This window comes from Rhopilema esculentum, chromosome 19 (assembly GCF_057945365.1).
Source record: "Rhopilema esculentum isolate cy_ngs chromosome 19, ASM5794536v1, whole genome shotgun sequence".
In the NCBI taxonomy this organism is placed as follows: Eukaryota; Metazoa; Cnidaria; class Scyphozoa; order Rhizostomeae; family Rhizostomatidae; genus Rhopilema; species Rhopilema esculentum.
In genome coordinates, this window is record NC_142833.1 from 560,380 (window position 1) to 587,034 (window position 26,655).

The window sequence follows — 26,655 nt, forward strand, 5'->3', positions numbered from 1 at the left end:
TTAAACACTGTTGCTCACCAAGTATATTTGACATTTTTGGCAACCATTGTTTCTATCTTTGTGCCTATCAGTTTCTATCTCTGAACAGCATCCAGTTGTCAATATGATAGACCCCATCTCAAAATGCTGAGAGGGCCTGGGTTTTCACTGTGGAATTTAGAAAGATTTTGATTATGTTCTGAAATTTTTTTACCTCTTTTCAACATAAGATCTATATGATCTTTTGCATATCAATAACTCACCATTGTCATTGTAGTGGATCTGGTTGCTCTTCATTCCCCAGACTTCATCTTTTTTTGGATATATTAAAAGTAAAGTGTATAATTTGCCACATTATTTTTTGCACTTCCATTCCCCTTATGGTATCATTGTGTGTATTATGATTATTGTAAATTCTTGTGAGCAAAGCAATAAAGTGATTTGAAGTAGTCATTATGCAGTTGAACTGTATGGATGATCATTTGCACCCTTGGACTCCATTTGCTTTTTTTTGCATAGATCAGCAGCACTGATTGGGCTATTTTGATCCACAGCTGGGAGTATGTATTTCTTAGCTTTGGGGCTTTTGATCTATGTTCTCAGGTTTTAGACTCCTAAGAGTGTCAGACAAAAATATTTAGAATGTTTGGAAACATTTGCTTTTTGCAGCCATTTTTAACAAAAAAATAGTTAAATGAATTCAGCAAAATTTGAAGATGGCACAAAATAGCTGTTGAAATTGCAATTTTGGTACAATAAAAACACATCCATAAGGCTTCTCCTCTGTCAACAAAGTGCAATCTGATTTACCAAATCCCTTATGTACATCCCTGCAAATTTTTCGTTTATTTAAAGTACTATTATCAGGACCCTAATGATAACAGTATATATTGTACTGATAAGTTATCCTGTTAAAACATTCGATTATTATTATTATTATGGCTAATTAAGTGATTCACAGACACCTAGATGTTAATTGGTCCGGATAATATAGGAGGGAGCAGTCAGCAACAAGCTGACAAAGGTCCCATTCTGTCATCTCAAGTTTACATAGACAATGTCTGTCTCAAAATCCTGGCTGTCCCTAGCAGTGCTGTCTTTTGTATCACCTGTAACTTTACATCAATTCCGATCTTTTCCATGTGCTCTTCAAAACAATATGATATACACCCTAATGCCCCAATCACAACAGGGATGACTGTCACCTTCTTCATATTCCACAGATTTCCGATTTGCTCCTTTAATGGTTGATATTTCTCAATTTTTTCTTGTTCTTTACCTTTTACCCTATTATCACCAGGAATGGCAATATCGATTATCTTCACATCCTTTTTTTCCTTGTCAACGACAACAATGTCTGGCCTTCTAGCTTCAACAACCCTATCACATTGAATCATAAAATCCCACAGTAGCTTAAACTTGTGATTCTCTAAAACTCCTTCAGGTTTCTGTTCATACCATTTTGTGGCTCTTTCAAATCCGCACTTTTCCGCTAACAACCAATGAATATACCTTGCCACATTGTCATGTCGTCTTTTATATTCTGTCTGTGCCAGTTTAGCACATTCGCTCACCAGATGGCTAACTGTTTCTCCCTTGTCACCGCACATTCTACATAAAGGCGTATCATTATTATTATTATTATTATTATTATTATTATTATTATTATTATTATTATTATTATTATTTTCAAATCTTCGCCCAACGAAAACATCAAATCCCTATGGATGAACACCAATTATGGACCTAATATACAGTTCGACGCATACAAGAACACTAAGGCGGTACTGAAATGTGTAAGGGATGAACACACTGAAAAGCTCAAAACTCAGTTAACATCTCAAGGCTTCATCATTTCATTCCTGCTTGAGCATTCATATACAAAGTTAACCTCACTCTGGTCTGCAGCTCAAAGTAAACTTCCAAAAAACATCTTCAACTTTACGATAAGGTATCTCAACAACACACTTGCCACAAGGAACAACCTCTGCTTATGGAAAATTAGCTCTTCTCCAGATTGCTCATTCTGCCTTCAGCCTGAATCACTTCTTCATGTCGTAGCTGGATGTAACAAATACCTTGAGCAAGGGCGTTTTACTTGGAGGCACGACTCTGCCCTGCACTTCATTGCATCGTCATTTCAATGTATCCGAGATGTATTCATTTATGCTGACATTCCCGCTTATTTATCACCATGTATCATAACTGGCGATTCGTTCCGTCCCGACATGCTAATCAAAACTGCTTCTAACTGTCTGTATGTCATCGAATTAACTGTTGGGTTCGAGACTAACCTGGACAATAACGCTTCGCGTAAAGCTGAGAAGTACCGTTCCCTTCTAAAGGAACTACGCCCTAAGTTCAAAAAAGTAAACTTTGTTAATCTATCTATCAGCTGTCTCGGTATCTTTGGTAACTCCTGTGATTCTTTCATCGATATGTGTGATGAACTAAAACTTGACTACCAACACCGTAATTTTATAATTAAAAAACTGTCAGCAATAATTATACGCACATCCTATTATATATTCTGTATGCGCAATAAGACTTGGACAAACCCTGAACTGCTCTCCTTCTAAAGATTCTTTGCACTCATATGATTTATTTAAATGTTATAACTTTTGTAAAATTAGTAAACTTGTCACCAGGCTAGCCGATAGTAACTACCTGTAAAGTGAGGTTACTGTTGTAAGTAGAAGAATATAAAATAAAAAATGTTTTCATTATTACCCCAGAGCACTGGTTTCAGTTTGCAGACGATGCTGCAGTCATTACAAATGGGGAGAAAGAAAACCAGCTACTCTTAAACTGCTTTACAAGATGGTGTCAATGGTCTAACATGATTATAAGAGTAGACAAATGCACAACCTTTGGTATTAAAAAATTCTCAACACGCTCCCTACAATATCAGCCAAAGCTCTTCATCAATAATGAAATGGTCCCTCCTGTCATAACTGGAGAGTCTTTTAAGTATCTTGGGCGTCACTTCGACTTTAATATGAGCAACCAAGAACATATGTCTAAGCTCAGCTCCATCTTCACAGAACTCCTAACGCAAATTGATTCTTTACCTCTCCATCCAAAGAATAAGCTGCTTCTTTATAACAGCTATCTTCTCTCACAAGTTTCGTGGCACCTCACAGTAGCCGATCTATCAAAAACCTGGATCGTCGAAAACCTTGATAATCAAGTTTCTGCATTTATCCGCCGTTGGCTCGATTTACCCATAAGTGCTACTTTAAGTGGCATTATTCTGTCAAAAAACCAGTTCGGTCTTAACTTGATTCTTCCTTCTGTTAAATTCATGCAGTGTCAAACTGTTTGTCGTAATGCACTGAAATCCTCTCCCAACAAAAACATCCAATCTTTGTGGAAAAATACCAGCCAGAGCATGAACATCCAATATGATGTTTACAGGAATACTAGAGAAGTATTGAAGGCTGTTAGATCAGAACATAAAGAGCGCCTTCAAAACCATCTTGTATCTCAAGGTACCGTTCTTTCCTTCATCTTTGACCACTCTCTTCCTATAGCCTCTAAAATATGGACCACGGTTCAAAGCAACATGCCCAAGAACATTTACAGTTTTACTATCAAATATCTTAGCAACTCCCTTGCCACGCGAAAAAACCTATCTAAATGGAACATTACTCAGTCGTCCGATTGCTCTTTTTGCCATATGCCAGAAACGTTACTTCACATTGTTGCAGGCTGCAAAACATACCTCGAAGACGGCCGTTACACATGGCGCCATAACTCTGCATTGAACTTCCTAGCACAATCTTTAAAAGCTATACCTAATTGCTCTCTTTACGCTGATCTTTCAGGTTATCTCTCACCCTCTATCATAACAGGAGACTCTTTCCGTCCTGATCTACTTCTAGTCACTTCTGACCTTCGACTATTCATACTCGAGCTTACAGTAGGATACGAAACTAACTTGGATGTTAATGCTAACCGCAAAAGAGAGAAATACTCGAATCTCATTCACAGCCTAAGCTCAGCCTATTCCTCTATCATGTTTGTTAATCTTTCTATCAGTTCCCTAGGTATCTTTGGTCTCTCTTGCTCCTCTTTCATCGACATGTGCAACGCTCTAGATATCAGCGAGAATCATCTCCGCTTCATGATCTCCAAACTATCCAACTTAACTATCCGTACCACCTATTACATTTTCTGCCGCAGAAATAAATCTTGGAATAATCCTGAACTTCTTCAATTCTAACGATCTCGGCTACTGACGACTTCTAAAACAAACAATGACGAACATACTTTTTCCTTTTTTTTTTGTTAATTTCTTTTGTTTGTGCTTGTAATAGTCTTTTTCTTTGTAAACCCAGGCTAGCCAATTGCAAATTACCTTTGTAATAGTGAAATTTGTAATTGTAGTTTTAATTGAATTGAAAATGAAAAGTTTCCATTTATTTTATGATAATTTATCTGCAAGGGAGATTTTAGCAAATGGAAAAAGTCCTTAAAGTCATCACTGGAATAATCGTGAAAAGCGGGAAATTTCAACAACAAAGCTTCAATGGCAAGTCATGGAACTTAAATCTTTGCAAATATTGTTTACATATTTTAAAAACGCTACCAAAGGAACCGTCTCTTGGTGGTAACAGAGATGACCCCAATGGTGTTTCCACTTGGGTCACCCCATATTGTTCCAGTTAGAAAAGCAGTTGTCTTATGTCAATAAAACAATACAACCATTCTTTTCACTCATACAAGGTGTGTTCACGGATGATACGGTTTCCAGGAGTAAATTGACAGATCTTTGGCTGCACAAAAGAAAGACAAGTTATAAAGAACGATTGTATATGGCCAAACAAAACGTTGAAAATGTTGTGAAAATATTACCCAATGGAAAATCAGCAAGGCTGGATGGGATTGTGTATGAGAACATAAAGAGAGAATTTAGTTCAATTAAAACTGACATTGTGGGCATATTTAATACAAGTTTAAAAAATAGAAAAGTACTCTCCGAATGGAAACATGATATAGTGCAAAGATTTCCGAAAAAGAATTATAGCCGCGAAGACTTGACGACACTTCGTGATATATCTTTATCATGTTATTTACAAATTATTTTCGCGTTGCATCATAAACAGAATTCTGCCCTTCATTGAGCCACAAATTAAATTTTGGCAAAGGGCTTTTCTTAAAGGAAGAAATAGGCAAGATTTAATTTTTTGCCTGAAGACAGCGTTGGATGACTTTAGACAAATAAGCACAAAACTCCATATTCTATTTATTGACTTTGCAGATGCGTTTGGCAGTATCAAGCATAAAGAAATTACAACAACATTGCGTGAATAGATTATTGAGCACATATATCATCGTTCCAGTTTTCAAGTTATTTGCGGTAACAATCTGACTCAGAAAATTTACATCACAAGGGGCACAAAAACAGGTGACCCATTGAGCGTTATGATTTTTCTAGTGATAGTGGATAAAGTACTAAAACCAGCATTCAATCATGCCCTGATTGGTATGAATATAGAAAATGAAAGAAACATTAGGCCAATTCCAATGCAAGCATATGCAGACGACATTGCAATGGTAACATATGATTTAAAACTACTTGAAGAGATGGTAATAAAATGTGAACCACTCTTTGATCAAGCTGGTTTGAAAGTAAAGGCATCTAAGTGTGCGTTATTTTATGAGCGAAGGTCAGGTAACAATTGGTAAAAGGGAAAAGGTGACAAAAAGCCAGCCATTAAAGTTCAAGGAGAAACAATAGCAACGTACAAGAGGTCCGAATCGTATAAATATCTTGGCAAATCATTTACCATAGCAGGCGAAGACGAAAAACAAGTTTAGGATTTCATCAAAGAATTCAAAGATATAATTGGTAAAATCAAGGAATGTACGCTCTCTATTCCTTCAAAACTCAGTGCTTTCAATAACATGGCTTTAGCAAAGATTTCACACCACTTTGAAAACACAAAGGTGGAAAAAACAGTTTGAAGAACTGGATGCAAAAATTACGAAAACCGTTAAAGAAATGTTTGATTTATATCCCAAGAGCAGTGACAAGATATTTTTCATAAACCGACTACTTGGGGGGCTGGGGATAAAGAGACCATCAAACGTATATAGGGCAACACGTTTATCTAATTTGATGAAAATGCTGAATCACGTTGAGGAGAACATATGGTATCTGGCAAGAAAATCTTTGGAATTAGACATGAAATTACGTGGTGTTAGACAGACAGATAGCGAAACTAATTTTTTGGGTTATGCATTAGATGCCAACCGAAGACTAGCAAAGACAAAAACACATGGAGGGAACTCTGATTGGCCAGATCTACTTTTTCATGCTAACAAGTTTGATGGATCAGTTATCTTCAAGGATGGTTTTGCTGTGGTTGTCGTTAATGGCAAGGAGTTGAATGGGAAAGATTTGAAAAGAGAAATTGAGGGGGAATTGGAGAAACAGGATATCATTAAAAGCTGTGAGCTCCGCATTCAAGGAAGTTTTATAGGAATTGAGAATATAGACAGAAAAATTTCGCATCAAATTTATTATGGATAGAAACTCTCTGATAGTTTAGTCAAGTTTATTCTACGTGCACGTATGAATCAAATTCCTTGTAATCAGCTAATTCATATGTGGAATAAGGATCGCGATAAAAGATGTTCAATGTGTAATGAAAGGACTGAATCAATGGCACACTTAATGAATTCCTGCAGAAAGTATAAAGATTTATACTCGCGAAGGCACGATCGGGTCGTAGAATTCTTATGCCAAAAAATCCAAAAAAAGAATTCAACATCAACGTTATTTGTCAACAAAATGGTAGAAACAGCTTTTCCACATATTAAAAATGCATTTCGACAGCTAAACCAAAGGAAGCCTGATATACTAGAGATAAAAATTAACAAGAGAGAATGTGAAATTGTTGAAGTCACTGTCTGCTTTGATTTGTATTTGGATACATCCTACCGAAAAAAAGAAAATAAGTATCAACCACTGATAAACTTAATGAATAAAAATGGAATTGCAACAAGAATCAGTGCCATGTGTTTTGGATCACTTGGGACCGTACATAAGGATGTGAGGGGAAACTTGAAAAGGCTAGGTCTATCAGGGGAAGAGGCAAAAGAAACAATGAAGTGGTGCAGTGTATCAAACATGATTTGTGGTAGCATTGTATGGCGAAATAGGTGTAAAAAAGTTCATGGACAGTAGGACTGCTACTTTCTGGTGATGTGCAAGGAACATATTTGGCTATAAGACATCTACAGTTTGTTCTTAACTTGTCAAATCATATCCGATATTATTATTATTATTATTATTATAATTATTATTATGTTAGGTTTCTCCCCACATGATCAGAACGACCGTATGTTTCAACCAGTCCATTGGTTTCAATTCGCAGACGATGCTGCCGTTATCACCAGCAATGAGAAAGAAAACCAACTTCTACTGAATTGTTTCACTCGCTGGTGCCAATGGGCTAACATGATCATACGTGTCGATAAATGCATCACTTTTGGAATAAAGAAATTTTCCACACGTTCTCTTCAGTATCAACCTAAGCTTTTCATAAACAATGAATCTATCCCACCTGTCTCGAATGGAAATTCTTTTAAGTACCTCGGTCGTCATTTTGACTTTGAAATGACAAACCAAGAACATAAATCTGATCTTTTATCATCACTGTCCAACATGCTCAAACAAATTGATTCCCAGCCTCTACATGCAAAAAATAAGTTGCTTCTTTATCACAACTTTGTTCTTTCTAAAATCTCTTGGAACCTTACTGTAGCAGATCTTTCAAAGACGTGGGTTGTCGAGAATCTTGACAACCTTGTATCCAAATACATCCGCCAGTGGCTCGACCTCCCAATAAGTGCTACCTTGAGTAGCATTATTCTTTCTAAAAACCAGTTTGGACTCAGCCTAACTTTACCATCCGCCAAATTCCTACAGTGTCAAACTATTTTACGCAACGCATTGAAATCTTCACCAAACGATAACATTCGCTCTTTATGGAAAAATACCAGCAGTAGCACAAATATACAATATGATATATATAGGAACACGAAAGAAGCATTAAAGGCTGTCCAGCAAGAACATAAAGATCGTCTGCAAAACATTCTAACTTCCCAAGGATCTTTATTGTCACATCTTTTTAACCAGGATCTTCCACAAATAAACAAACTTTGGTCCAAGGTGCAAAGTAGCATGCCTCAGAATATTTTCAATTTCACCATAAGGTACCTGAACAATACCCTTGCTACACAGAAAAACTTGAAAAAGTGGAACTTGAGCCAGACTTCTGATTGTTCTTTCTGTTTTCTGCCAGAAACCCTCCTTCACGTTGTTGCTGGCTGCAAAACATACTTGGAACAAGGCCGATACACCTGGCGTCATAACTCTATCTTAAACTTTCTAGCTACGTCTCTTAAAGCTGTTAATGAATCTACCATCTACGCTGATATACCTGGCTATCTTTCACCATCAATCATAACTGGAGAAAACCTTCGCCCAGATCTTCTCTTGAAGACTAACAACAATTACCTATACATCTTAGAGCTTACTGTTGGTTTTGAATCCAATCTTGACACAAATGCAACAAGAAAACACAGCAAGTATGCTCCTCTCCTATCTGACTTACAGCGAAAGTTCAAATGTGTCTCTTTTGTGAATCTTTCTATGAGCTCTCTTGGCATCTTTGGCAATTCCTGCATCTCTTTCTTCAAAATGTGTGACTCTCTCTCCATCGATCAACAACAAAAACGGTATCTCATCTCTAAACTTTCCAACATTGCCATTCGTACTACGTACTACATATTTTGTTGCAAAAATAAACCATGGACAAATCCGGAATTACATCCGTTTTAATTTTGGTTGTTTTATTTTTCTCAGTTTTTCCTTTTACCTTACGATTGTTATAGTTTTTTCTTGTAAAACCAGGCTAGCCAATTGCAAATTACCTTGTAATAGTGAGATTTGTAATTGTAGTTTAAGTTGAATTGAAAATGAAATGTTTCCATTATTATTATTAAAGCAACGAAGCCACTAGCAGCATTGGGTTTCTAGATGACGTCAATTTGGATGAATTTTTCGAAATTAAACCCGGTGTTCGTCTCCCAAATTCGAAAAACGAATGGTCCATTGCAAACGAATATTTCAAATCTACTTTATCAAATCTCCCATTGGAACCGTGCACCATCAACGAAGCAATAACCTCAATGAATAACTCAATTTATAACTATTTTAAAGAAACTTGTGGTACCATCGACATTATTTCCAACGATCTGGTCGCGAAATATCAAGATCGAAAAGCCAAGGAACTTAAAAAGGACTTAAAATTGCTGAAGATGAACAATGCTACTCTTTTAGAAATTAAATACGTCTCTCATCTTTTGCGTCACAAGATCAACGGCCGTTCTATGATTTCTAACACTACTCATATTGCTGATCATGATAAGTTCATCTCAAAAAATTTCTGGGGTTACGTTAAACGCATCCTCAAGACCAGTTCATCCATTCTCCCAACATTTCCTAATGATATATGCACTCAGTACTTTCTAAAAGCTCTTTCCTCTCTTTCACCTACGCAATGTTTTTCAATACCATCTTGGATACCCACTTTTCAAGAGCCTGATCACCCTTTTCCGTCGGAGCCTCCTTCATATCAGCAAATTACAACAATAATTCGCCGAATGAAGTCTTCTGCTTCTCCTTGCCCCTTAGATAAGATCTCTATCATTGTCTTCAAACATTGTCCTTATCTACGTAGTAAACTTACTGAAATTTTCCGTGTTATATGGCTTTCCGGAGATATTCCAAATGAATGGAAAAAGGCATGCACTATCTTAATCCACAAAAAGGATAGCGTGGAAGATCCATCTAATTTCAGGCCCATAACACTTGAGTCAGTACCACTAAAAATATTTACTTCTTGCTTGCGTGACTTCATGTTTGATTTTCTTAAAATAAATGGCTATATTGAACATCAAATTCAAAAAGGCTTCACGTCTAACATCTCTGGCACTCTTGAACATACTTCAATGATGGCTCACATTATCGACAAAGCACGTACAAAACAGCGCTCGCTGGTTGTCACTCTTCTTGATCTCAAAAATGCCTTTGGCGAAGTACATCATAATTTGATACCCACTATACTGTCTTATCATCATATCCCTGACAACATACAGCTTCTTATCTCTAGCCTTTACACCGATTTTAAAACCTCTATCATCACAAGCCACTATAATACTCCTGCTATTCCAGTCCGTCGTGGTGTGCTTCAAGGCGACTGCCTCAGTCCCCTACTATTTAATCTATGCTTCAACACATTCATACAGTACATAAAAGCTGAGAAATACAAACAGTTAGGGTTTTCCCTACCTGATCAGAACGACCGTATGTTTCAACCAGTCCATTGGTTTCAATTCGCAGACGATGCTGCCGTTATCACCAGCAATGAGAAAGAAAACCAACTTCTACTGAATTGTTTCACTCGCTGGTGCCAATGGGCTAACATGATCATACGTGTCGATAAATGCATCACTTTTGGAATAAAGAAATTTTCCACACGTTCTCTTCAGTATCAACCTAAGCTTTTCATAAACAACAAACCTATCCCATCTGTCTCGAATGGAAACTCTTTCAAGTACCTCGGTCGTCATTTTGACTTTGAAATGACAAACCAAGAACATAAATCTGACCTTTTATCATCACTGTCAAACATGCTTAAACAAATCGATTCCCAGCCTCTTCATGCAAAAAATAAGCTACGTCTTTATCACAACTTCGTTCTTTCTAAAATTTCCTGGAACCTTACTGTAGCAGATCTTTCAAAGACGTGGGTTGTCGAGAATCTTGACAACCTTGTATCCAAATACATCCGCCAGTGGCTCGACCTCCCAATAAGTGCTACCTTGAGTAACATTATTCTTTCTAAAAACCAGTTTGGACTCAGCCTAACTTTACCATCCACCAAATTCCTACAGTGTCAAACAGTTTTACGAAACGCATTGAAATCTTCACCAAACGATAACATTCGCTCTTTATGGAAAAATACCAGCAGTGGCACAAATATACAATATGATATATATAGGAACACCAAAGAAGCATTAAAGGCTGTCCAGCATGAGCATAAAGATCGTCTGCAAAACATCCTAACCTCCCAAGGATCTTTATTATCACATCTCTTTAACCAGAATCTTCCACAAATAAACAAACTTTGGTCCAAGGTGCAAAGTAGCATGCCTCAGAATATTTTCAATTTCACCATAAGGTACCTGAACAATACCCTTGCCACACAGAAAAACCTGAAAAAATGGAACTTGAGCCAGACCTCTGACTGTTCTTTCTGTTTTCTGCCAGAAACACTCCTTCATGTTGTTGCTGGCTGCAAAACATATCTGGAACAAGGCCGATACACCTGGCGACATAACTCTATCCTAAACTTTCTAGCTACGTCACTAAAAGCTGTCAATGAATCTACCATCTACGCTGATATACCTGGCTTTCTTTCACCATCAATCATAACTGGAGAAAACCTTCGCCCTGATCTTCTCTTGAGGACTAACAACAATTACCTCTACATTTTAGAGCTAACTGTTGGCTTCGAATCCAATCTTGAGACAAATGCTACAAGAAAACAAAGCAAGTATGCTCCTCTCTAATCTGGTTTACAGCGGCAGTTCAAATGTGTCTCCTTTGTTAATCTTTCTATGAGCTCTCTTGGCATCTTCGGCAATTCCTGCAATTCATTCTTCAAAATGTGTGACTCTCTCTCCATCGATCAGCAACAAAAACGGTATCTCATTTCTAAACTTTCCAACATTGCCATCCGTACTACGTACTACATATTTTGTTGCAAAAAGAAGCCATGGACAAATCCGGAATTACATCCTTTTTAACTTTAGTTGTTTTATTTTATTTTTCTCAGTTTTTCCTTTTACCTTACGATTGTTATAGTTTTTTCTTGTAAAACCAGGCTAGCCAATTACAAATTACCTTGTAATAGTGAGATTTGTAATTGTAGTTTTAATTGAATTGAAAATGAAAAGTTTCCATTATTATTATTATTAAAAAAAATGAGCCTTTGGAAAGATGAGAGTGGCATTGCCCATATGTTAGGGACGCAAGGTCGTAGCCGCGATATAGTGAATCTGTGGCTTTTGGCTGTTCGTCTCTGTTCATGTCATGAATGTGGTTAATAGACCTTGAAGCCAAGCATTTGCTTGTTCGCAAAGTCTTGATCAACCCTGATAAAGAGTTACAATTAGCAATGGCCGTTGGTGCAAGACGTGGCTTCCGGTAATACAGGTAATTGTAATATATTATGCTTTCAACTTATGTGAATACGTGAATTGCTTAAAGTGTCTTCAAAATAAAGCGACGCTACATTTACCGGCGTACGAAAGTTTAAATTTATACTATAAACTGTAGTGAAAAGCGGCGAAGGTCGAGTGTTGCAGTTCTTCCTATTTTGTCAATTGCCTTAGATTATTTAACCTGTTTGGGTGACAAAATATACGTATGCAATTATTAATGGAGCTTTTGGGATGTTTCTAGCTACAGTAAACATTGAAACCGACTGTTGCCTGCCTGTTCTTGTGTACGAAGAATCAAATGAACACAATAGGATAAGCAGTGTCTTAGCTTTATCATAAAGGAAAGAACAAGGCTTTCCGTCCGCACGCACAATATGGCCAGTGTTATTACTGTAAAAGTTTATTATTTCTAGAACAGTGTAAATTTATAATTAGGTTACAACGCAACAAAACATTTTACCTTGGTGATTCCAAGCTGAGGTAAATACAGTTCATGGTTTGAATCTCAAAACTTGGTTGTTATGGCAACTGCACGTTGCTTTGCTAGTTAGGGAAAACTTCCCAGAACAACTATCTAAACGATAAAAGAGGGCAATTTTTCCTTTATTTTAATATTTGGATAACATGCTAATCTGAAATGAATTATTATATAGCTTTTGTTTCTTCAATATGTTTTTATCAATACATTATATTTATTGTCTACACAATCTCTTATTATTAGCATTATATCGTGATATGATATCCTCTGATTCATTCTGTATAGGTAGCATGATCATTTTTCACATGGTAATAAATCTTATTTGTCACAATCGTAATACCTTGTCATTCTAATTCGATATATAACCGTGTTTCCATTTGGCCTTACGTCGTGAAAAGTGCTAAGAGAGCATAGAGATGCAGACCTAACAAAGCAAGAAACGATCGCACGTTAAGAAAGTTCTGAAGCAAATTAAACAACTTTACAAGACAATCAATCTCACCACCTTTTCCCCTTGTTTACACTCATTTCCTTAGATAACCGCTTATAAAGAATGTTTAGCAGCATTTTTCTGACCATGGATGTGAAGAAGTAGGCCATCTAAAACTCAAGAAAATGCTGTCCTTTTGTTTCTTCGAGATTTTGGTGTTTTATTCAAAAGAAACTAAATTCGAAAGGACCTTAAATTCGAGAGAAGATTTATTTGAAATACCCGTCGCAATTCCTTTACCCGTTCTTCATCCTTTGACTCTCCGAGGCTCTGGCACCCAGGGTATATTTGAAATAATCTTAATTCGAAGAACCTTTATTTGAAAAAATCTTAATTCGAAAGTTGATGAATACGAAAGGACGGGTATTCCGATTTCAATTTTTTATTTTTTTTAGAAAAACAATAAGGGAGTTTTTTCTCTCCATTCAAGATTGAAATTTAAATTAGCGCTAGAGACTCCCTTAATCGAAATGTTGCCAAACTATTTTGCAAGAGACGAATGCACTTAATCAAGCTTGCTTTGCCATGGTTTTTTTTAGTTTCAGATTGTGAAATATGTTTTTAAAATTTTAATTATAGTGCTATGATTGAACAGAGCAAGCCCTCGTTCGGATTGCCAGGCGGCCTTATCAGTGCTAATGACTCATTTTCATCTTGTAAACAGCCGTCTCTTTTACAGTACTCTTATTGATAGCAGTATTTTACTGGTACTGAAGAAGAGGTATCCTTATAAACATGCGCTACTATCATATTCTTTATGTTGCTTTCTTGGCATTGAATATTCTAAAACATTCAACGGTTGATCGTCTAGGTTCCAATATCCCGACAACTTTTTTCAGTGTCTTTCGTTTCAAAACAAGGCAGATTTTTGAACCAATTGTATCTTGGTAGACACTCCAATCTCCTTATTACCCTTTTTATTATCACTATCATTGTCAATATTATTGTTTATGGAATGTTTTCAGTCAGTTGATATTTGTTGCTCTTCTTAATTAGCCATTTGACTAACGAACACATTTTGCCAATAAAACAATGATTTTTAAATTCAGTGATGTTTATTTTGTCAGTGTCATTATATTTTGGTGCTTTATTGTTAAAAAAATCTATGAGATCCAACAGACTGCACAAACCACTCTTTCCTAAGTCAATTATATTTCTTGAATGGTTACATTCTGATAGCAATGGTTACCGTTCCTTGGAAATCATAAAGTTTTATGAAATAGAAATTGATATTTTTAACTTTCTTCAACAAGACTTCGCACACTGGGATGTTGCTACTAATGTGACGTCGTATGTTTAGAAAAATGAGGACAGAAGGCACTAAGGGAGAACTGGAAGATCTGCTTGCATGTTGATTTATTCTTGTCTGTAAATGGTCGGTTGAATAGAATAATACACTCCCTTGTTTTATCTTATCTCATTTTGGCGACAAATCTATGATTCCTTTCAAGGCCTATTTTAGTGTATTTTTCCTACATTTTGTGGTCTTGGAAATCCAAAATTGTGGAATGGAGTTTTTCATGTTAGCTATGATGAGTATATGGTAATTCGAGCAGCTCTCGCAAGGACCGTAGCAGCTTAGCCACATTCTGCAGATGTTGAATGTTTGATGAGCACATACAACAAAATAAAAACAAATGACAGTGACTCCCTGTCTCCACAAACGATGTTCAGTTATCTGTATGTGTCTCAAAACATGCCAAGCATATCAGAATTTGACCCTACTTCAGCTGCTTTATTTTGGATAAACAAAAAGCAACGATGGGAACATTCGGTATCGAAAGCAAAGGAGCAAGAATGGTTCCTTAAAGTATTTCCTGAGGCAGATGATGCCTACAAAGAGAGAAGGATTAGAAAAAATAAAAAAGGCAAACCTGATGTCGATTTCTGAAACCTGAAATGATTTAAACTGATCAGCTTACTCTAAGGCCCCCCATGAATGGACTCCCCCATCATTCATTTTTCAAAAATCTAATAGCCCCCTGCTCTTATTAGAACCCCCCGCTTTTCAAAGTTTTTGGCTTAGCGTGTCCTTCAATACTGAGATAAGTATGAATTTTAGAGCTTCTAGCAATGTTAACCTTTAACTACTGTTACTGTCGGACTCCATAAAGAATAAGCTATAATAGAAACATATTTGTAATCGTCTTATATTGAATATTTTTGTTTTAAACGAATTAAGAAAAACCCTTTCTACAGCAATGGTCGATATTTTGAAATTCCATGCTTCATATACAGCCTTCTTTTCTTAAACTGTGGTCTTGGAAAATTTCCATAAAGTAGGCCCTGATTCGTATGCAATGCCACTTGGAAAACGTCAATCAATTGATAAAATACAACATGATGAAATGCCAAAAACAATAAAAAAATTTTATTGTTTTAATATGAATTTTGATTTTTAGGAGATTTTGATACTCATTACAACAAGAAGAAATGTTCTGGAATTTTTGAGCAGGATCTGAAGTTGACATTCTTTGTCTACGTTAACGCTCAAAGAAAGACTTTGCTTACACTTTAAAGATGGCTACAGTTAGTGGAGTTATTCGGCGTTTTTGGCTAGCAGTCAGTAGGAAGAGAGGCCTGTCCATAAATGCTTTGCAAGCATCGTCCTTAGAAAGAAAGCTGAATATAATGCATTTGATTATCATTGGTGTTGCTGCCACCCTCAGTGTGTCGATTTATATTTTGCTAGGACAGGCTGCTCGAAACATGGCTGGCCCAGCAGTCATATTATCTTTGACAATAGACGCTTTAGCCGCTTTAATGTCCGGCCTTTGCTACGCAGAATTAGCCGCGCGGATTCCAATCGCTGGTTCCGCTTATACTTACACGAATGCTACGATGGGAGAAGCACTGGGATTTCTCGTTGGATGGAATTTACTGTTCGAATATGCGATTGGAACTGCGCTATTTGCGCGAGGGTTTACGGGATATTTAAACTCAATACTTCACGGGCAGCTTAATGAGCTTCTCAAATCGATTAATATTGAGGTGAGATTTGTAGATTTTGAGACGCATCTTGATGTTACGGCTGCGCTGCTTTGTATCCTGTTAACAATAATCATGGTGTTTGGATGGGAACCAACGAATGTTGTTATTACTGTCACCGTCATCGGAAGCACGTCAATTATACTCATGATTGTAGTTCTGGGCCTAGTTTATGGCAGTATGTCCAACTGGGTTCCATTTCTGCCGTACGGTGTAATTGGAGTTATCAAAGGTGCCTCAGCCTGCTTCTATGCCTTTGTTGGTTATGACGTCATTGCTATGTCAGCGGAGGAAACTGCCAATCCTCGTGTCACCATTCCTTTGGCCATAATGATAACTATTGGCAAGTGTTTTTGATAACATTTTTATCTCGCTCTTACTCAGTTTCAAGCTGTCTTAATATTTTGGTTATATGTTCATTTTAATCTTCTTGCAGATCTATTTAGATTTCGATTCACTGCCATTGATTGAAAACAAATTTCCACCTTTATCTGGCTGTTCCTGGAGTGCCATCTTCAATTAGCTACCCAGGAGCGCAGTAGCCGGTGCAGGGGGCTTTTGTCTCTCCCAACAGCACCAAATATGTCAGAAGATTTCGAACACTTTCCTAGCTTTAATAGAAACAAGCATAGATACTATCTATAGACATAAGGCGCTTCTACTTGCTTCTTTCGCTTCTACTTGCGTCTTTCGCTTCTACTTGCTTCTTTATGAAAGATATATCTTTATAATGTAATCCATTTGCTGATGATATTTCAAATCCAGTCTTACAACATTTTCAATATTTCAACATCTTTGGTCATTAAGAGGCATTGCAATCGCAATTACAAAAAGGAGGCAGGTAATATCGAATGCACTTAAAAATAATGCTTGTAGTCTACGTATTGTAATTTCAAAGAATTCTGAAGCTTAGTCATGTTAAATACGTTTTTGAACAAATGCGTAATCCTTTGCAAGAAAAGAAGTTGAAACTTAAAATTTTTAAACCGAAAACCTAAAAAATTCTGAAGAGCTTTTCCAGTTAGGTTTTAAATTTCTTAAGGTAGCGGTACCAAACTGACATCATTCTAAACAAGACCAAATGTCTTTCTCTTCTTAAAAAATCGGTTTTAGTAACTTGATTCAGTTCCATTGCAGGCATTTGCTTTTTCTTCTTCGTTGCGGTGGCAGTTGCCTTGACATTGCTTGTACCGTACAATTTACTGACTGTTGATGCAACAATAGTCACAGCTTTCCAAAGGCATGGACTCTACTTCTTTGGTTACGTTATTTTCATCAGCATGAGCCTTGGGGCTGTCGGAGGCATCACAGCAACGCTCATTCCGCTGCCTAGACTAGTTTATGCCATGTCTAAGGATGGCCTGCTGTTTGGTATACTAGGCGATGTAAGCAGTAGAAATATGCCAGTAAATGCAAGTATTGTTACTGGCATCTTAACAGGTAACCGCCGACTCTTTTTTACTATACAAACCGCAGTTTTGCTTTTTTAAAAAGCTGTTTAAAACACCAACCGCTTTAATATATATATATGCTTGCAAATGAAATTATTTTAAGATGTTGTTTGAGGGTAATGGGTAATGTGATTCTTTCAAAATCCCAAAGTAGCGGTACCAGATCATACACATTTTCTGTCTTCCATAGAAAATAATAAAAGTTCCGCCATGGAGAAAGTTGCTGCACGTCAAGGTTGGCAAGTGCCTACTTCCAGGGGAGATCTTCTTGAAATAGATTTTCCTTATTCCAAATTTGTTGTATTTTTTATATAGAATTCACTGGTGTTCTCAAAGTATTTCAAATTCAGTAAACTACTTTCTTCCAGCGGCAGTTGCTCTTTGTTTTGATACGGGAAACCTGGTAAAAATGACGTCAATGGGTACCCTTGTTGCCTACAGCTCTGTGTCTCTGTGTGTTATTTTGCTGAGATATCGCGTGAGCCACGTGAATGTTATATTGCCGGACGAAAAAGGTGATTCACTTAGAAGTGATCAAGTGGAAACGGAAAATCTAGAAAAAGATCCCAAAGGAAGTAACGATGGAAGCGAAAACAGTTTTCATATAGAGAAAGGCGAAAAGGAAAAAGAATCTGAAGCTGACCAAATGAAAGGTGACAATATGAAAGACATAGAGCCAACGACAAACAAAATCACTGCTTCCGGTAACTTCTTAAATATAATATTTTATTATTATTGTGCATAATGCCTTAATATTTCTTCACAACAAAAGAGTCTATGATGATGAAATGCATTTCAATATTATATTATATTATATTATATTATATTATATTATATTATATTATATTATATTATATTATATTATATTATATTATATTATATTATATTATATTATATTATATTATATTATATTATATTATATTATATTATATTATATTATATTATATTATATTATATTATATTATATTATATTATATTATATTATATTATATTATATTATATTATATTATATTATATTATATTATATTATATTATATTATATTATATTATATTATATTATATTATATTATATTATATTATATTATATTATATTATATTATATTATATTATATTATATTATATTATATTATATTATATTATATTATATTATATTATATTATATTATATTATATTATATTATATTATATTATATTATATTATATTATATTATATTATATTATATTATATTATATTATATTATATTATATTATATTATATTATATTATATTATATTATATTATATTATATTATATTATATTATATTATATTATATTATATTATATTATATTATATTATATTATATTATATTATATTATATTATATTATATTATATTATATTATATTATATTATATTATATTATATTATATTATATTATATTATATTATATTGATTTTATTTGTTTCAGAAAGCAACCCACAGGACCTGTTTACGATAGAACGACATCCAACTGATAAGAGCGAGCTAATTGTGAACCTTGGTTGCTTTTGTTTGGTTGTTCAGCTCACAGCAATATGTAGCATCATTGTTTATGCCTTTAACAAGATTTTCCTTTATGACATACCGGTTATCATTGGCCTTTGCATATTGGCTGCATCAACTATTTTCAATTTGTTGCTGATTTCAGTGCAACCAGAGAATAAAGCGGCGCTCTTCTTCAGAGTTCCAGTTGTGCCTTGGCTTCCTGCATTGTCGCTGTTCATTAATATTTATCTTATAATGCTGCTAGATAGGGGTTCGTGGATCAGATTTGGAATCTGGCTCTTTCTGGGTATGTATCAATGGTCTGGCTCAATGTTGACCACGACAGTTAACATTGTTATGATCCTTATTTGTTATGCTCTGCATCAGCAACGAAAGTTTATAATAGTAAAGAAAGATTATATGGTTAGAAAGTTTTTAATAGTAAAGAAAGATTATATGGTAAGAAAGTTTATAATAGTAAAGAAAGATTTCAATAACTCCGCATTCTTTACCATCAGCTCAAGCCATCCTTACTAAACAAAAGAACATGCAATATCTCTAAGCTTATAGTACGTTACTAAAATACTTGAAAATGAAGCAATTGACGAGTTTGTTATTACTTGACGAGTAAAAGAAGATTTCAAAGATATTGTTTATATAACTCTTTTCATTAGCTGACTTTAGATTTCGAAACTAATGAGCGATCGTAAAGCCTGAAAATATCATCCATTAATTTTCAAGCTGAAAGGACAACTTTTCGCTATTCAATTTTTCAACGCATCAATGAGTGTACTTAGAGTCATGGGAAATTCACTTAACTCTTTAGTAGCTACCCTTGAAGATTTTTGCTTCGATTTATTTGTGCAAAAAATGATAAAAAGCAATCAAAATCGCCATCAGATGCACTTATTATCGCATCTGTGTAGCGAACAAGCGATTGACAAATCAAGATTGATGAATTTTAGACTTGACATTATTGTGTAACGTAGAATTTAACAAACTAGCCAGTTGTACGCTACCTAACAAAAGGTAGGTGTAGAGCTGTAAAGGTAGTTTGTATTATGAATCAAAATGAAGTTTTGAAATTTTGTTTGTATAGTTACCATAATAACTTACTTTTGTCAATTAATAGAATGATTCTTTCCTCTTCCGCAGGATTTATTGTGTACTTTGGGTATGGAATTCGCCATAGTAAAGCTGAAAGCCATATGCAATGTGAATATTCAAGACTTAACTGAAGAAAAGTGACATATCTGATGTTGACTTGCGTCTAATCATTTTGAAAACCCAACGCAGTGGTTTGTACATTCTTTTTTTGATGAAATGTGAAATAGAAAAGTCTTAGTAATAACAATTCGTAATAAACGTATATGATAGAGCATAACAAGGAAGAAAATGGCTTCTAAATAATCACTAGAAGCGTAAATGTTTTTTAATATACAAGACATTTTCATGTCAAAGAATTTTCGACCCTTAATGTATAGCCCCTGGTACAAGCAACCTGAATTTATAACTGCAATACCGGCCATGCACCCGATTCTGATAGCGTGGTACAGTAGGTAGCGTCAAACTCTGTATTAGTGTGTCATGCTTTTTATTGCGGTGTGATAGTTACAACTAACATGTGCTGGAAAGTGGGCCTTGTGTGCCAGGGAAATGCTAACATGTGCGAGAGAAATGCTTACATTCAACAAAGTCTTCAGTCTTTCATGTGATCTGAGTACAATGGTCAACTATGAATACAGTAAGGAAGCTACTAGAATTTTCCGGTCTGAAATGTTTCGGAGATTTTCTGTTTACAAACATTTGAACTCCAAAAATATAACGCACACAGGATTTTCAAATTTGAGACACTCTCAAATTTTTTGTTCTTGTTAGTGTCCTTGACCCTTCTGAAGAACTTCTTATTTTTCAGAACAAGTGTCGACCATTTCATAAGTAGTGGCACAATTTGTAAACAAATTGTTTCTTTTAATTGAGAAGTTTTGGTTTATCTTTATTACATTGGACGATATGGTTTGTGTGACAGAAAACGCAGTTGCAAACACAAGGATTCTTTATGGTTACAATTTTGCTATAATTTTGCTGGTTCCGTGCTGTCAAGGAGGGGGGGGGGACTTAGACAGCTGAATAACATCAAGCAGAAAATATTTCAATTTGCTGTAAGGAAAATTCCACAAGAAAACACTTCTTGCAAGTGGAACATGTTCGGAATGAATGCTTACTGCAACTTTTGGCATCAGTTTGCTTTTCAAGTATTGATCTTACATTTTTCTATGATCATAGAAAAACAAATTTGCGTTTTTCGATAGTATTGCCAGTGCACTGACGAAAACCTTAGGGATCTGACGCGTAAAGGAGACAAACTAAGGAAGTTTTTAGTCAAAAGTAAATCACCAATTCTTATAGATATAAAAAGTTGTGCAATAAAGTCAACGCCATTAACATTCAGTCAAAGGAGCATCATCACTGAAATAAATGAGTATGACAATAAATAAACTTCAAAAAAGAGATCAAAGTTAAGAAACATTGCTTTTCTCAAAGTAACATTCTTTTGTTACAAAACTTAGAAATGTCTTTGAAAAAGGCAAATATTTTTAGTCATACTTAAGCTTTTCGTCTGCACTCTTCAAAGTATAAAACGTCAGAGCATAGATCGAAAACTCTACGCTAGGAAAAATATTTAGTTCCTAGGTATATATATTTCCTGGTCTATATTGTTTAACACAATGGAAAGGCACTTTGACTGGGAAGAGCAATTGCCCTCCCCCCGAGTTATTATGTTGAATAGGCCCCCCAGGCTGTCTCTACTAACGTCTTCAAGGTAATCTGACTGTTTTTCAGAGATATCAAAACTTACAAATGCATCACAACGTGACGCCAGAATAGCTAGAATATCAAATCAGGAAGAGCTGCTTTGATACACCATACAGATAACTTCTTGAAATTGTAAGTGTACTTATCCCTATAAATCTTATATGGGTGTGAAAAATGGACTGATATGAACAAAAAGATCTTAAAAACCCTTGAAAATATACAAAAAGATGCGATAACCCTAACCACTTCAATACCAAAATCAACATCCTATCAAGGCTCACTATATGAATGTGGACTTAAGCCAATGGTTTATCGAATAAAACTAAGAAGACTTTTGTACCTACATAAACTGATAAACATGAAAGAAACACGTTTAACAAAACAAGTATACCAAGAACAAAAGCAGCTTAACCTAAGAAATGGTTGGTATTATGAAATAATGAATGACTTGATCGAACTAAATTTACGATACTCAGAAAAACAAATTTCAGATCTATCAAGGAAAGATTGGAAAAAAATAGTAAAAAGCAAAATCATAAAGAAAATAGAGCTGCAAGTTAAGAATAGCGATAAAACAAAGATGAGGTTCATTAAGAAAGGCAATTTTGGAATAAAAGAATATATAAAACATAAAAAGGGACCAACGTTACTAAAATTGAAACTAAACATGACCGATTTAAAAGCTAATTACAAAGAAAAGTATGATAATATAGGTTGCAGAAGGTGTGGATTACATGAAGAAAACTTAGAACATTTATGGCAATGCGAAAAATTCAAAAGACACCTTCCAGGAATGGAACAAATTCTAAAAAGCAAAGCAAAAGGCCTGATAGAAATCGAGAGATTGGTTGAACTTTTTCAAACTTAAGTGAAAATTAGCCTGTGGTACTATACTGCACATGACGTCTTTCCTGGCAATTCTGTGTTTGTGGTATAGTAACTGCTCCGAAACGTAGATTTGGCGAGATATATTATTTTTTTTATTATTAAAAAGGAGGTTTGGAACTTTGAAGACTGTGGAAGTATTCATTTGCAATGAATATAAGATTACGGTCTTAATGATTTTACTCCACAATCTTATTTACGAGAAACTCAGAATGCTCTCCGCGTAGCATACGAAATACTGACACTCGTGTCCGTTAGCTGACTTTTCTTTAAAAGAAGCAAAACTATGGAATAACCTTCTTGCTTTAATCTAAGATGGCATCCTCTCTGAATAATTTAAAAAACTGTCCTTTTTATTTTCGTTTCCAGGGATGGTGCCAAGAAATTGAAAGTGGGTGGCTGGGTGGTCGAGTTGACAGAATTTGACTAAAAAGTCAACTTCTGAAAAGCGCAACAATATGAACATGGGTGTATAGTATGCTGCACAGTGGCGGCCTGGCAGGGGGTGCCGGGGGGACCAGGGCCCCCCCAGCTGACTTTTTCATAGGGGCACCAAAGTTTGTATAGGGTGCCGTAAAAAGTTTGATACGGCCGACTTGTTTGGTTATTAGGTCTCTAGGAGGTCAGCAGAGACAAAGAAGTCGCCTTAAAATTCAAAACTTTGTTGGGGTGCACGCCCTCATAACCCCCTAGAACAGTCTTACTTCAGGGCAGGTCTTTGGGCCCCGTAAGTACTGTATTACCCAGACAAAAAATTTGTACTGTTCGCATGGGTGCAAAAGTTAATCAATATTTTTAAAGGAGTGTCAGGAAGCTTATTGTTAAATTTGTTTGTGTGAAGGGCAGATCATTCATGGGGCACACAGAAATACTCTGAAGACAGTCTGTGTTTAGGGTATTTCAATTTGCGTTTACGTAACAAAAAGTTAGTCATGGGCGTTCCCTACAAGTAAAATTGACGTTCTTTGTTGGTAAAAGGGCCTTCTCTAGTTGCAAAAGGACGTGGTCTAAAATTATTTGATGAAGGATTTGCCATTGATGAAGGCTGAAACTCCAGAAAATTTTCCTCCTTAGGTGGCTGCTCCAACTGCAATGTCTCCTTTTCATGTGGGAGACTTATCTTTATGGCTTCTACAGAGAGGCATGCCCCATTTTAGATGCTGTAATACAAGTTTAAGACCAAGAAATATTGGTTTGTTAAAACCCAGAAAACTTGATAGGTTGATAGGTAAAACAGCGTTGGAATCTCTTCATTGCCGTTGCAAATAACAAGAAGATGGTTTATGATTAATCTGGAACCGTGGAGGCTATGGGGGGTTTAGCCTCCCACCACATCCCAATAATTTCAAAAATGTACTTAAAACCATATAAAAATCACCCTGCTCTTGGGTTTTAACATTTTTAGGCCCCCGAAAACGTTTTAGTCCCCTCAATCTGTTATATGGTCTATGGTACTTTTGATTAATCCATCAAGAGACCAAACTTTCTGCCAGTATCATCTCTCCTGATCCTTCAATCCTTTCTCTAACAACCATGGTCAAAGTTCCCTAAAGAAATGCTTGCTTTTCAAATAAAAGCCAAATAATACGATTGCTGAAAGGATGAAAAAAATCATGAAAATGTGAAATATCCTTTAAAGGACACATCCTTGTAACAACATTCTCAAAACAACAGAAAATTATCTGAGGTTGTAACTCTAGTCTCACAGGTGACAACTAGAGGGTTTTGCTTTAAAACACAAAACCCACAATGCAAAAACATGCAATCAATTATATCATGAAATATTATCAAACAATATAGAATAACAGTTCTCAAAATATTGGTGGGATCTAGAAATGTCTTTTCATATTATGCCTGGATATAAATGTTTGTGTAAGAGCTAGTGAAAAATTGTGTAAACTTGAAAAACTAATTTAAAAGATCTGACTAGGGAGGGTCTTTGAACTACAAGAATTAATAAGTAATTTGCAACTAAAAGAAGGATTTACTCCTGACACAGTACTGCAGCTCAATAATTGTTTCATATTAAAATCACATCATACAGTTTGCAATATTTTACTCCTTGCGATCTATTTCCTTCTGAAGTCTTTTTCAGCAAAAAATAGCAGATAAAAGCCACAGGTGACAAATGCCTTTATCCTATAGGTCTTTGAGTTTTTTCTTCTGTGAGATTGAATGTTTCAAACTTTGCCTTCTTGGTGATGCTTTCTTACCTTCAACTAATTTTGATCGCCTTGAACCTGGGTTTCTCCATTTTTTGCCTTTATCTTCATCATAACCAGCATTAGTCCTTGATTCAAGTGCACCTAATTTATCTTCGAATTTGGCAATCATTATTTCATTCTCTAAATTGCAGTCTATCACCCCTTCCACAGAGTTTTCTTTCACTTGATTTTCTAGTTTTTTGTAGAAGTTTAGTTCACTTTGAAAGCTTGAGTTAAATTCTTGAAATTCTTTGTCGAAGTGTTTTGAGCTATCCTTGATATAAAAATAGTTATCAATCTTTGGGTCAAAATCCTTCATGGTCAAAATCTTTTCTTCTTTCAACTTATGTGATTTGAAATTAGCCTGGCTTTCCCAAACATTAACAACCAAATCAAAGCAATTTTTTGTGAAGGTTGATGCTGAGCTTGAAGTGTAGCCTTTGCTATCCATACTGGCTGCTAAAAGTTTATCTTTAGCAATATATAGATTTTTAACATAGCAATTCAGTTGTCTTAAGGAAGTGTTTTGCAGAAGACTGTCAATCTTTGGCAAAATAAATTGGTTGATTGACGATAAAATAATGTTCAGCTGGTCATCGATATATATTGATTTAAATTGCAAAACCTTGTAGAACTCTGTCTCAACTGCAACATAAAAACCAGGATCGAGAGGTTGAAAAAGTGAGGACCTCTTTAAAACAGTCTTGTCCTGCTTTAAAATTTTAACCATGTCATGTAAGCTAAAACTTAAATCTTTGTTCTTGCATTCATCAAGCCTTGTTGACAATGAATTGTGAATTGTTGTTACAAAACCTGACATTATTGCAAATTGAAAACCAAATGCTAGTGATGAAAATGCCACTTCGAATTCATGTTCTAGCTGGTTCATGTCTGATTCTGTTAAGTTTGACAGTGAATGAAATGCTTCCAAACTCTCATTTTTCATACCTCCAATACCCTTTTCAATTTTTCTTTGGGTTAGTTCGTAAGCAAACTTTGCAACATCTGAAACAGTTAATATCTCATCTTTTATTTTGCACAATATCTCAATTTTCAGTTGATCTTGTGCTTTTTTGAAATCCTTGAGCTTTGTTGATAGTTCTTTCCCCAATTCTAAAATATTTTCTTCATCCATTACCTCATTGTTTTGTAATGATTCAAATAGTTGTTCTTCACATTTTTTCAAGAGCTGAGTAACCTTTTTCTCATTTAACTTCTGAAAATCTGCAAAAATATCCAAACTTTCTGTCTGAAGAATAATTTTATAATTAGTAAAAGTTTTCAAATCATTTATGATTGAATCAATTTGTGAAACAACAAACTTGGAAACTGCTTTCCTATTTGAATGGTCCATTTTTCTTATTTCCTCTGATCTCTGTCCCAATCTCAGCATTTCTAGCTCTATAAAAGCTTGTTTTGATTGACTTTCTATGTCCTTTCTAACTTTGTCTACCAATGTAAAAAGGTCTTTTTCATAATCCTGACAAAAACTTTCAAGACTATGATACACATTTTCCACATATTTGTCTAAAATTTGCTTGCTAATATCAGAGTGTTTG

General features: G+C 35.3%; 2 protein-coding genes across 3 annotated transcripts; one reads left to right on the top strand and one right to left on the bottom strand.

Moving 5' to 3' along the window:
* Nucleotides 1-202: 202 nt before the first annotated feature.
* On the bottom strand, nucleotides 203-1,597 carry LOC148957901 (uncharacterized). The gene has a single exon (XM_089113957.1). It carries the CDS (start codon nucleotides 1,587-1,589, stop codon nucleotides 1,026-1,028), a length of 564 nt encoding a protein of 187 aa, XP_088970083.1. The 5' UTR covers nucleotides 1,590-1,597; the 3' UTR covers nucleotides 203-1,025.
* Nucleotides 1,598-12,094: 10,497 nt separating this feature from the next.
* LOC135688489 (high affinity cationic amino acid transporter 1) lies at nucleotides 12,095-26,169 on the top strand. 2 transcript variants are annotated; one of them, XR_016144905.1, is made up of 7 exons: nucleotides 12,095-12,274; nucleotides 15,653-16,581; nucleotides 17,376-17,678; nucleotides 18,058-18,393; nucleotides 19,135-19,497; nucleotides 20,346-21,542; nucleotides 21,778-26,169. XR_016144905.1 is itself a non-coding variant. In XM_065205355.2 (6 exons), the coding sequence occupies exons 2-6, from the start codon at nucleotides 15,771-15,773 to the stop codon at nucleotides 20,426-20,428; spliced, it is 1,896 nt and encodes a 631-aa protein (XP_065061427.2). In that variant the 5' UTR covers nucleotides 12,095-12,274; nucleotides 15,653-15,770; the 3' UTR covers nucleotides 20,429-26,169. The 2 variants fall into 2 exon arrangements, 1 of the variants encoding a protein (XP_065061427.2); XM_065205355.2 differs by having other exon boundaries at nucleotides 20,346-26,169.
* The last annotated feature ends 486 nt before the right edge of the window (nucleotides 26,170-26,655 follow it).